Source organism: Gallus gallus, chromosome 9 (assembly GCF_016699485.2).
Source record: "Gallus gallus isolate bGalGal1 chromosome 9, bGalGal1.mat.broiler.GRCg7b, whole genome shotgun sequence".
Classification (NCBI taxonomy): Eukaryota; Metazoa; Chordata; class Aves; order Galliformes; family Phasianidae; genus Gallus; species Gallus gallus.
Window position 1 is genome coordinate 11,235,925 of NC_052540.1, and position 12,133 is coordinate 11,248,057.

The 12,133-nt window shown below is 44.1% G+C and overlaps 2 protein-coding genes across 12 annotated transcripts in view; both read right to left on the reverse strand.

Moving 5' to 3' along the window:
• PLSCR1 (phospholipid scramblase 1) overlaps positions 1 to 12,133 on the reverse strand; it is a 23,616-nt gene continuing 11,483 nt past the window's right edge. For 6 of the 10 annotated variants that reach the window (XM_046898675.1, XM_046898673.1, XM_046898676.1 and 3 more), the window contains 8 exons: positions 8,143 to 8,185; positions 7,254 to 7,355; positions 5,750 to 5,910; positions 4,694 to 4,736; positions 3,399 to 3,619; positions 2,782 to 2,943; positions 1,580 to 1,741; positions 1 to 416 (listed from right to left, as the gene is read on the reverse strand). In XM_046898675.1, coding sequence (XP_046754631.1) covers positions 357 to 416; positions 1,580 to 1,741; positions 2,782 to 2,943; positions 3,399 to 3,619; positions 4,694 to 4,736; positions 5,750 to 5,910; positions 7,254 to 7,355; positions 8,143 to 8,149 — 918 coding nt within the window. In that variant the 5' untranslated portion in view covers positions 8,150 to 8,185 and the 3' untranslated portion in view covers positions 1 to 356. Of the gene's footprint in view, positions 417 to 1,579; positions 1,742 to 2,781; positions 2,944 to 3,398; positions 3,620 to 4,693; positions 4,737 to 5,749; positions 5,911 to 5,999; positions 6,449 to 7,253; positions 7,356 to 8,142; positions 8,186 to 8,677; positions 11,038 to 11,608; positions 11,899 to 12,133 lie in introns of those variants that run through there. The other 4 variants (XM_001231236.7, XM_015291619.4, XM_040705638.2 and 1 more) reach the window with 4 other exon arrangements.
• PLSCR5 (phospholipid scramblase family member 5) overlaps positions 8,143 to 12,133 on the reverse strand; it is a 26,396-nt gene continuing 22,405 nt past the window's right edge. For both annotated transcript variants that reach the window (XM_046898677.1, XM_040705640.2), the window contains one exon: positions 8,143 to 8,185. The gene's annotated coding sequence lies outside the window, so the exon portion shown is untranslated. The remainder of the gene's footprint in view (positions 8,186 to 12,133) is intronic.

A 12,133-nucleotide genomic window follows, 5' to 3' on the forward strand; every position in this document is an offset into this window, starting at 1 on the left:
TAGGAAATGACCAGAACCTCTTTATTAGGCTGACTGTTTATATTATTATTGAACACAGAAATAGATCTCTTTTTTAAGAATTAAGTTTTTAATACAACAATTCCAAACTTACCGGAAAAAAGGCTGCTATATATTTCTATACATTACAGTATTGATCTGTACAGACAAAAGGTGCTTATTTGAACACAACAGTGTCATTAGATTACAGAACCAGAAGCTAGACAATAAAGCTTTTAGTTTATAGAAATATAATTACAAGTGTAAGAGGTCCACTTCTCACATTCTCACTGGAGCTCTGTAATCCACTGGCAAGTGGGTGGTTTATTTTCTTCCTTCTAAATACAGACTTCTAGATTTCACTGCCACACTCCCGTTCGCTGATGGCTGTCACCAATACTCTCAAAAAACATGAAGTCCTAGGAAGGAAACAAAAAGCAAACAAACTCAATCGTTTTAAAATCTAGATCTTGGTTTGTGGTTCTTTTGCAAGGTATTGAAAGCAATTCCCCCCCCCCCCCAGAAACCTTACATGATGAGAAGCAGCTGGGAGTACCTCTCTCCAACCTAATCCCTGAGTCTCTAGTAGAGAAAATGTGGCATCCACAAAAAGAGAAAAAAGTGGTGGAAGACTGAGATGTTTGACTTTATCATTAGAAGAAGGCATGCCTCCCTTACTTAGGATTTCCATCCTAACTTCCTTCAGCCTGACTCAAGTCCCTTCAATTTTACCTCAAACTGGAGTGTACCATAAAGGTCACCATCTTTACTTTACATACAGAAACCTCGTATCCTGTGCCTGAAGTCCTTGCTTCTTCATACTCCCTACTCTTCACCTACATCCTTGCACCTGAACACACGTGGCTAAGGAAAACCTGGTCCATATGCAGGGCTGTAAAAGCTGGTGAGAAGTTTACAAACTCAGATGCTACATAAGCCCCTTTCCTCCCTTTCTGGAGCCCTACCAACATGGAAAAAGAGTGCACTTTTGAAGCAGTAGCTGATGCAGAATTGCACAGGTTAAGTGGAAACACAAGCATGGCAGAGTCAGAGTGCTGACGAGGATGGCATGAAGATAGATGTACTTCACCCCCCATAGAAGTCTCTGCCCATAGAAACGACTCCTCTGAGAGCACTTAATCCTACTCATCTCAGTGCTTCCTGTATTTCCAAGAAGGAGGGCCAGGAGGAGCTGGATGCAGCACCTATCTGTCCAGTTCACCACCTCAGTGGGCTGTTCTGGCATTGGTTGGTCCTCCTGGCTAATGCTGTTCTGTACTTCTCTTGTCTCACCACCCACATAGACATGCTTGCCTCTGCTTATGAGTCTGTAAAGTTGTCTTTTACAGGGTCTGTTAATCTGATTGTGTATAAAGCTCTTGTTAATACAGTCAGCACTTCACGTAGCCTCAAATAAGCTTATTATCCAAAATATTCCCTCCAGGGATAGTTTTACACACAAGAAATCCACCAAAAGCTCTCAAGCACCTTGAGGAGCCCAGAATCAAAACCTTTATCAGCACAATTTAAACACTGAGATGAAGTCAGTTCATGTTCAAATATCAGTAAGCTACAGACTTACGATAAGGAAGCAAGCACCGAGCATGACAGCTTTCATTTTTACGTCAAGGTCCATTGGAAATGAGACTCCAAAGTTATCAGTATCTGTAAATGCTTCTTTCAAAAACCCAGACCACTGCTTAGAAATCCTCCCAACATTAGAAACCTCATCCAAAGACTTCACCTATTTGAACATAAAATTAAAAAAAGAAGTTATTCAGGAATCCCCAGATTCTTTTCATTATAGATCCATTTGAAAGCTTTAAATTGCGTTATTAAATTAATGCAGTCACCGAATGCAACTATTGGTACTGAAAGACAAGCCAAACCACCAGAAAGTCAGAGTGAAGTAACACAGGCATCAACTTAATCCTAAATCTGACGAGAATTCAATGTTTTAATGGTGTTGGAAGTCAGCTACTGCATGCAAACATGCACGCATGCATGTACACACACTCTGTTAGGAGTGTTGTCTTTTAGCCAAGAGTGAATTAGTATATCCTGCCACGCATCAGGAACAGCTCAAGGGAAAACTAAACAAATTACATTGACTTGTTCCAAAAGAGAGGTTAGCCCTTTAACATTGTTTCCTGAAGTTACACCCAGTGTTCATAGTTTTATGAAAGTGTAATCCCCCAAAATAAAATCAGACTAAACTTGCTTCAGCAATCTACAACATCATTTTAAACAAAGTTTAATTAGTTTATCTATTAGTTAATTTGTATGGAAAGGCTAATGCATTAATCAGTATTGTTTTTAAATAAAACCTGTAATTCTTCAGTCAATCAAATGTACATTTTAGGTCTAAATTTTGACCTACTTGGTTAGTGAATGACTATTAAATGGTTGGATGAGTGGTTGTAGAAAGTCATTTTAATAACCAGCTAATACAACTGATAACTTTTTTTTTTTCCTGTTAGGAACTAACATCATAGATTAAAAAAGATTTTGCTACCGAATTTCCATTGAGAGATTTGCATGTAATCACAAGGAATCAGATCACTGATGAGTGTCTTCCATATGTGATTTCTGGAAGTTTGGCAGGCTTTTCCAGAATGATCTACCTACCTAGAGAACTGAACTGACTATATTAGCATTAAAAGATTATGTTTTAATTATTCTATATACCACAGTACAGTTTCTCTTATAACAAGACAACAACAGACTACTATCAAAATACCGTTTGAAAGAAGATATATACAGATAACTCTTAGCACTACATACCTCAAAATTAACATCCTCACAACAGCTGCAGACGACACAAGGGCCACTGATTTTCAGTACATCCATTCTTTTCTCATCCTGAATAGTAAACTTGGGCAAGCAGGGATGCCAATTCTGGACAACATAACCTACTGGTGTTCCTGGAGGTGCTTGAATTTCTATCTTCACAGGAAAAAGAAAATCCCCACGTGAAGCAGATTTTTACGCTTTAAGATGTTCTTTAGACAAAAATCCACACTAATATGCAAACCAAACAACTTATTCTTCCATAACAACCCAGCTTTCCAATGAAACTGCACTAAGTTTTCCGCAAACAATTTCAGAAAGCTGCACACATATTCCAAAACCAATATGCAACTTCTACCTTCACTGAAATCAATAGCATACTCCTGAGGCTACGGAACATATAAGCTATGTGTCTACAGTGGAAAGATCAATGTCTAGTGAAGGAAAGACTCTGAGCATCCTGAAAGTCAAAGCCTCATAGGGTGCACCTACTACACATCTGTCAGTAAGAGCTCTGAGAAGGCTCAGATTTGAGACTCTGTTCATAATCATCACCCCAGGTTCATTAATGTTAAAGAAGATCTCATCCCTCATGGTGAGAAGTGACTCACCTCCTGTAAGCAGCAGGGGAATAAACATGACGAACACCTGAGGGGTCTCTCCAGCCTTATCACCTCATGACCCAGATTGTCCATAATCTTGATGGTGAAAGGTCGTGCTGGCCCACAACAGTTCCTTGTGCAGCAGTCAGTGTCCTCTGCTGCAAAGTACACCCTTTGTCCCAATGAATTCTTGATTTCATATTTGTTGTTTGATTCCAATCCAATAAAAACTGGAAAAAAAAGAAGTAACAGAATTGTTAATTCCTGAGGTGCATCTGCGTGAACAACAGATAATAAAAGCACCAAGCTAACCCTAACCTACTGCTTGGAAACTTCTCATTTGGAGTCCATCAGAGGCAGCTTTGACAGAGGGAGCAGTAGTGAAGAGCCCCTCAAGCAGAGCAGCCCAACAGGAGATCAAAAAGGACAGGCCACCGTGAACATGGTAACATGGAAAGAGCACGGAGACATCCATCAGCTTCCCTCCCTCCAGTCATGGGTGCCCGCTGCCAGAGCAAGCGCCACCGCTCCTAAATGCACAGCAGGGAGTTTCTTAGGGCAGAGCAGAAGGTGTGGTGAAACAAAAATGGGCTCCAAAGGGCACAGTTATGTTCAGAATGAGAAAGCCACAAAAAGGCCTCACAGTCAAGATTCACAGCTAAACAAATATACGATGTCAAGAGCCAGGGCTGTAATTTTGATTAGTTTCTTCAACAGAAATACCCTTGAGATATCATGGAAAGCAGACGCAACAGTATTTGGTGTCATCCAAGCTGGGCATTCCATTTTACTTATTCTGTTTGAAAGACATTGAAAACATGACTTTCATATTCTTAAAGTGAATGGAATGAGGGAAGCAGAAGGAAAGCAATTCAGTTCACTAAAAGAGCAAGATCACCTGGAAATGAGATCAGAGCAGCAAGCTAGCCTACGGAATTAGATGTAGTAAGAACAGACATTCCCTATTTAAATAAGGAAAAGAGGAAAACTGAAATCACATAAATAACATGGGAGATTTGTGACTTCATCTATAATCAGCTACAAAGACTACTGAGATAAACAGTACTGCTGTCTATCTTATAATATATAGAACCAGTTTAAAATCCTCTTCTAACCTGCTGCTTTTCTGTTCCCTTCTCTCCTCCATAAGTTCTGTGAGAATTGAGATGATAACAAGCAGGAAAAACTGAGGTGGCAATCCATAAAAAGATTTTGAAGAAGTTTTGTCAAAGAAGGTCTACATTTTACAGTTCTTGGGACTATTAGACTTAAACATTTCTCTGCTATAAAAACATTTCACTTACTCTCAAGAAGCTCAAGTTGCTGATGAATTAATATCTGGTCAATCTGTTCATGGTTGAAAAAAAAATGAAACAGAATAAATAGTTAGCAAGTTGTAACTAAGAGATACCTAGTTTTAAGAAGCACTGTTGTTTCATTTCAGAATGCAGTGTTAATGATCAATACATTGTTTAGAGATTGATCTCCACCAGTAAAGCTGCAGACATGGTTCACGTCTGCCTGTTCTGCCCTCCCTCAGTTTAGCAGAACAGCGTTACAAGCACCAAAGCAGATGATGGAAGCTGCACCCAGACTGGTCTGGTTACAGGCATGTAGGTCTAACGTGGTGTGACTCAGTAACACTACAGAGTCTGAAATCCCCACGCCGGATGCCTGCACAGAGAAAAGCAGGAACTACCAGGAGGAAATTCAAAAATTTTAAAGCAGAAGCTCAGCTACTGCTCAGCTCTGAGTGAAACTGAGGGAACACCACGTTTGGTATTGGTTTATTTCGGGAGAAACATGCACAACCGTAAACATCAGCATAAGGCCTTTGTATTTGTTCCCAGTGATGAGAAAAACTACTCTTTTACAGACAAAGGGTGTTTCCTGAGATATATACTGCAACATGGGAGCAATTTTCATTTTGCTATGAACATTTTCTAAGTTTAAGTTTGACTAGAGGCACTGAGAAAGCACCATGTAGAAAAGCAAACTCATACTGTGCTACAGATGCCTGTATATGTATACATATATACGTAATGCACCTTGACAAACTGCGTTACATCTCACAGACAGTAGCTTCAGAACTAGGAAAGATATGCAATTGCTCTGTGCCCACTATCCTTTAGCACCACACTTGGTAGGAGTGGGTGTCCCCCAAAGTGCTCTGGCCATAGCAGGCACTTCCACACTCATACGTGCATCACTCATGTTACAAGAGGCCTCACACAGCAGCCCAAAAGCAGCAACTCATGCAGCTGCAATAAAGACAGATGTGTTTCCTAGCTTTCTCCCAGATGCAGGCTGCTTCTCAGGTGACCACCCATTCCCCGGGGAAGGATGAAGGGTGCAGGTACCTGCGTGAGATATTCCAGTCCAGGAGGGCAGTTGGGAAGAGGAGGAGGGATGGGCATCCAGATGGCCCCAGGAGGCTGGTTCTGGATGGGTGGAACAGCAGCTCCGGATGGGTTTCCCACGGGCTGTGCCTGGAAAGCATAGGGCCCCGCTGCAGGCGTGCCTGAAAAGACAGGAGAGATACAGTTAGGGAACTGAGGTCTTGAAAAAAGAATTGTACCGTGGATCTTCAAAAGAAAAGAACAAATCAACCGTTATGAGCTATGCAGATTCCTCCCGCAGCGGGGAGCGCTCCGTCGTGCGGCGCCACGCCGCCAGGTGGCGCTGCAGCCCCGTGCTGGGAGAACGCTGACGTCGGTAAGCAGCTACGGAACGGGAAGTGCGGGCTGCCGTCACTGCGGGCCGGGGATAGTTCTGTATTTTGCTCGGAAGCCCGCAGGAGCTTGCGAGGAGAAACCAGCATGAATACTTTCATAGAAAGTGCGAAGACAGCTGTTTCCAGAGGTGCTGACTCATAGACCTGGCGGTTACCCGTAGCACCAGTACCTCATACTGCGTGTGTAATAAAACACGGGCTGCTTTGCCTGAAAGGTGATGCTGCGGCCATAAACCATGCAGCGCGTACAGGTGTGGCGTACATCCCCTCAATATCAGCACTGCCCACCGCAGATAAGGACCCACCCTCCTGCAGAGCTGACGGCTATCACGCTGTGTTACCACCCGTGGTATTCAGATAAGACAGCCCCTCCCTGGCCTTTGGACCACAAGGAGCACGTGCTCATTCCTTGAAGGCTGCGTACTCACAGAACTTGAATTTCCTCACTGAAAGACACGCAAGATTTAACGTACACACAGCACAGAAACTTAAGCCAAACACTTTGCACTTCATCAATAATTTATGCCTGGAGCCCCATAGGTACTGTTCAGTGTGATCTGGCTCTTCAGCAAGCAGTTTGCCGCCAGAATGATAAGCTATTTGTGGGTGCTGTGTTCTGAATGGGGAACAGAAAACGAGATTAAAAAGAAGAGGAAACAAATGGAAAGTACGACCACATGCAAAGTACAGCAACAGGAAAAGAAACAGAAACAGGATCTACGCAGATGGCAGAACCGTGAGACATGGACAGTCCTTCAGTTTTGGATTACTACAGAAAAATAAACCGAAGAACTGACGTAACATTTAAGAACAAATAATCTGATCATCAGCAAGAAGCTGCCACACATTGATTGTGTTGCATCTGTAACACTTCCCTGACAAACTCAACCCAGCGCCCACTGAGGAACACCTTGCATTGCAGACTTCCTCCACTGCTGGCACTGCTCAGCACACATAAACATGTAGCAACCGAGAAGGAAAGAGTCTGACTTTCCACCAGAACAGATACTGACAGAAACGTTGCAGAATTAATACAGAATTGTAAATCAGAGGTGGCTGCCTTGATGAAACCTCCTGCTTCCCATGCACACCTCCTAACCAAACAACAGATGTGTAGCCAGGCAACCTACCGTAGAAGTTCCCAGCTGCATACTGCGGGTGGCCATAGGGGGGCTGGTTTCCTGGTGCATAGCCAGTATTGGAGAATTCAGGTGCTGGTGCCGGGTTATTTGCTGTAAGAATGCAACATACACTTTGAGTACTGCTCTCATTTATTTCCTCCCCAGATCCCCAACACTGCCTTCTTTTTCAGAGTAGGTGTACAGAAATTAAGCTGCTGTTTTCTGAACAGCAAAAACCACATAATGAGCTTGCATTTTATCTATGTAAAACATGTGTAATAAAGCACGGCATAATTTAAAGGAGTTCTGATCCTTAGCATGGTTATAAAAGACAGTTACTGCACTGTCATGTATACCATGAAGAATGTCGCAGGATCACAACTATGATTGGAACTGCTTGGCTTGGAAGGGACACCCGAAGATCACCTAGCAAAGCCCTGCCAAGCAGGCTCAGCACGCTGTCCATCTGGACCACAGGGACCTTTGTTCATTCACATTCACAGGAAGCTTCAATGCAAAGAATTGCCCGGGAACTGACAGGCTGCACCCCCAAACAGAACAGACTGGTCAACAACCCATTCTCCATAAAACTTTTCTCCCAAGTTCTTCTTGCTAGTAATGTGCTAATTTGTCAGGTAACCTGCTGACTCAGGGTTATGAATTCAGTAATGTTTACCCATGTCAACACATAAGCAGAAGCAGCCTGTGTTTCAAGATGATTCAAGATGTGAAAACATGTTTTGTAAATTATTACATTTTAATGTTTGAATCCAAAACATTCAGACATCTCTCCTAAAATTATTGGGCAAATTTATATCTAAACTAACATTGCTTGAGTACTTAAGAAAGAATGTTATCTTTACTGTAACACAAGACTACACTGGCCTGTTTTACTCACCTTGCATTGCTGTGGATCACTGCTGGATCTGCTTGTAACCGTTCTGCAAAACAACATATTTATTTATTGGTTTTTGAACATACGATTTCACACAAAGGTCACTCACCATTCTCTGTTAATTAGCAATAAAAGATATCTGAATGTCTAAATTACATGGGACTGCTGAATTACAAATAGAAGCTAAAATAGCTGAATATCTCAGCTTCCTCCTGGACCAGGCCTCCACCACAAAGTAACCCTGCATTGCCCGTACCTGCTGCACTCTGCTTTGTGTATCCTGAAACCACATTCAATTCGTTGGAAAGCATCAGTTATTCCATTGCAACACAGGATGACGTTGTGCAACTATCCAAAGTCATCGTGCAATTCATATGAACGAGTATAACAGTAATTTCAGAGCAATTAGTTTAGTTATCAATGCGTCCAACAAAACCTGCTTGGGTAAATCTTGAAGCAGCTGCGATGCCACGCTGCCACCTAATCAATCTCCATGCTATTTCACTTTCCAAGTGCCACTGCCAGATATCATATATACATGAAGACAAAAACTGGATAATAAGAGGTAGGCTTGCACAGGTGAGTGAGCATCCACAGCAGACTGCCAGCAGCAAAAGGGCCAGCTGTTTGCCTTTTCCTATTGTTCTGGGGTTTCCAAAAGAAGTTGAAAAAAAAAAAAAAAAACAGAAGAATGTAATAAAACCTAGAGATATATTTTGTCTGTTACAGTTCATCCAGCTAGTTTGGTTCAGCAAAGACACTCATACAAAACTGGGAATTTAATCTGAAAGCAGTTATTTCCTGTTTCTCATTCACACAGCAAATGCTGGTATTATAAGAGGATGCTGAATGGCTGTGGGGTGATGTGCTGTCCAGCTCACTCCCCAGCTTACACACAACATCCTCCTTGCTTAATAAATTAGTTTTAAGTGACCTTCTCTATATCCTTTTTCTTCTTTACTAGCATACCCTGCTAACAGAAATACCATCCTGCTTTATGTATTTTAATTGGATTCTAGTCCAGTATGTGCATAGATTTAAAAAAAAAAGTAATCTAAAGAAATGCACCTTCTTTAACAATATAAGAAAAATCTGAAATATTGCATTAAAACTACATAACATAAACCTTGTTCTTGCTGTTGATAATCTGGTGTGTCACATTTAATATATGACCATACTAAAATATGCTGATAAAACTTCCAGCTTACGGGAATACACAAATTCAAGATAATTTAAATATACATATAAATGGACCTTCTGCAAGTTTCAGTATATCAGCTCACACTGCGAGATGTTCTGTGTACCTAAACTTCTGCAAAGTACCAAGAATTACAACTGAACCCTTTAGTAAAGGTTGAGCAGAGACAGAATCATATGATTTATTCAACAAAGCCTTTATAGTAGCCCGGAATGTTTTCTCTCCCTACAGCCACTCACACGCTCCTCTGTGTGACTGATGATTCAGAAATACTGAGATGTGCTCTACAGCTAGCAAAGGCTTTACAAAATTCACCTCCCACTTCATCAGACACGACGCTAATGTTGACATTAGTTCTTTCACTACCGTTCTTTTCCCTATTGCTTTTTATCCAGACTCATTCTGCCACCTATGATTCACCCGCCGTGTCACAGCACTGCCAGTCACACCTTGCTTTTCATCCATGAGATTTCATTGATTGTGAAATAATGTAAAATTCTGAAGTACCATAGGAACAAGGAACCAAATCTCCCTTTTCTCAGTTCTATTACACAACACATTGTTCAGCCATTCTCTTGTGCATGGGGAAATTCCCATGTGGTAGCAATGTAGCAACGAGCAGATCAGTTGCTTTAAACCTTCCCAACTCGAGTTACGCCAGGATTACAAGGGTCCTTCAGATGCCCTGCTGATGACACATCCCTGTGGAGAGGAGGGGACCTGGCTGGGGCTCTGGGCCTGCCCCACACTGGCGCTATTTGGGGCCAGAGCTGGGAACAGGACCATGTGCCCGGAAGACCTCTTCCGTTCTTGTCAAGCACTGCCCTTTCCTGGCTGAGATTCCCATGGGAGTTCATAGCTCTGGGCTCACAGGGGATATAAATATCCTCCCTTGCTAGTGGAGAGACGTCTCAGGGTTCAGTTTACCCACGGAAAAGCAGAAGTGATTTTGCTAGCAGGCTCCAGTAAATGACACTTATGAAATGGTTTCTGGACCACTGGGCAACCTGACGTTTCCAGGCAGAGCCAGCGCTGCCACCAAGCAAAGGTGGAAGGGAACGGCCTCTGTGCCCTCAGGAGGGAAAGGGACCGGCCCAGAGGCCTCACTCCCTGCCCATGCCCTGAGGCACTGTGCTGCCCACCTCCCAGCACAGCAGGAGCTCCTAGGCTTCTCCCTCTGCTCTGACATGCTGCATTCAGGAGCTTCCACAGCTTAAACTCTGTCGACCAACACCACCACACCCAATCTGTTCTTTATTTTCTCAACTCATTAACAAGTACCACAGAAGTGGCACTGAGGTGCAAGGCAGTGCAGTTTTCCCCCTCGGGAAAGTTTAAGCCCAGGCACCTAAGGTCAGCAAAAAAAAACTTTTGGAAAGGAAACTGCGGAATTATCTGTTCTGCAGGAAGTCAGAACAAAGCAGCTCCAGTTTAGAGAACGGTATGGGAACACTGCCCCGAGACCACCCCCTTTAATGGGCCGCACAATACCCACACTGTCTTTCCATCCCTTACTCATTTCCAGAACTGCATCACACAGCCTCAGTTTCTAGATCTTACCCTGGTGCGTGTCTGCAGCGGTGATGCAACTGCTTTCAAGACCTCTTAATTCACTTAATTGCAGGGCTGCTGCTTTCTATCTGAAAAGCTGCACTGCTCCCATTCGTGACCACCAGCTCCATCTCCGACCCAGCTGTGCCAAACGCTGCCAGGAGCACATTAACACATGTCCCCAGGCACAAACACCATGCACAGTGCCACTTACAGACCCAAACAGGCCCTTTCCAAGCAAGCACGTGGTTTAGAAAACAGACTCGAGGAGCCAAATAGCCGTAAGGCAAGCATTAGTTCACCCCAGCTAGCTTTATGGCACCTCTTTCCATCACTGCGTTATTTCAGGCTGCTCAAGCACTGGATTTTAACCTTGACTGCTAGAAAAACACCATACTTAAAAATCATCCAGTTTACCTGATTAAAGATGTAGGCTTTTTTGTTTGTTTTGGGTTTTTTTTTGTTTTTTTTTTTTTGGTCAAAATTAACAAAATAGCTTTTCAAGAAGGAATTGCATGACTTGCAAGCTGACATAAAATTATTTTGTGGTGCAGTGAGGTCCCTCCTCCCTTGCACAGACACTGCCCTGACCCCAGAGCCCCGCAGCACACAGCCCCGGGGACGTCGTGCAGAGCATCCCGGCTCAGCCCCACCCGGGTGCCGCCGGGACCGCCACCCACCCTCAGCACGCCCAGAAACGACACCTCCCAATAAGCCCACCTTCGGAAGGAATTGCTGTGCCACTTCTAACAACCGGCTAACCTCGAAGAGAGAGATTTTCTATTTCACCGCACAATCCCCCCAGTGGAAAACCTCGCCCACGTGATCATTAAGCATCCCCGTGACAAAAATACAGGTACCTTCAGAAGCACCCGGAGGAAATCCTACGCGGCGAGCACACTCCCCAGCAGCGCCTGGAGACCGCTCCGCACTGCCGAAGCGCTCAGCGCGGCTCTTAGCCCAGCGCCGCGGGGCGGGCGCGGCCGGGAAGCGCCGCCGCCCCCGAGCACAGAGAGACCGGCGCGGCCGGGAAGGGGCACGGCCACGGGGGTGCGGAGCCCGGCGTGCGTCACGGCCCCGCCCGCGGCTCCCCCACGGAGCGGCCTCGGCCCGCTGCTGACCCGAGCTCGGCGCTGGTGGCGGAGCGCGAGGGCAAGCACAAAAAGCCCTGGGTATTTCTAGGCCTCGCAGGGCTCGAAATTTAAAGCGGTACAGGCTCCCTCGGTGTAACTTCTGGAACTGAAG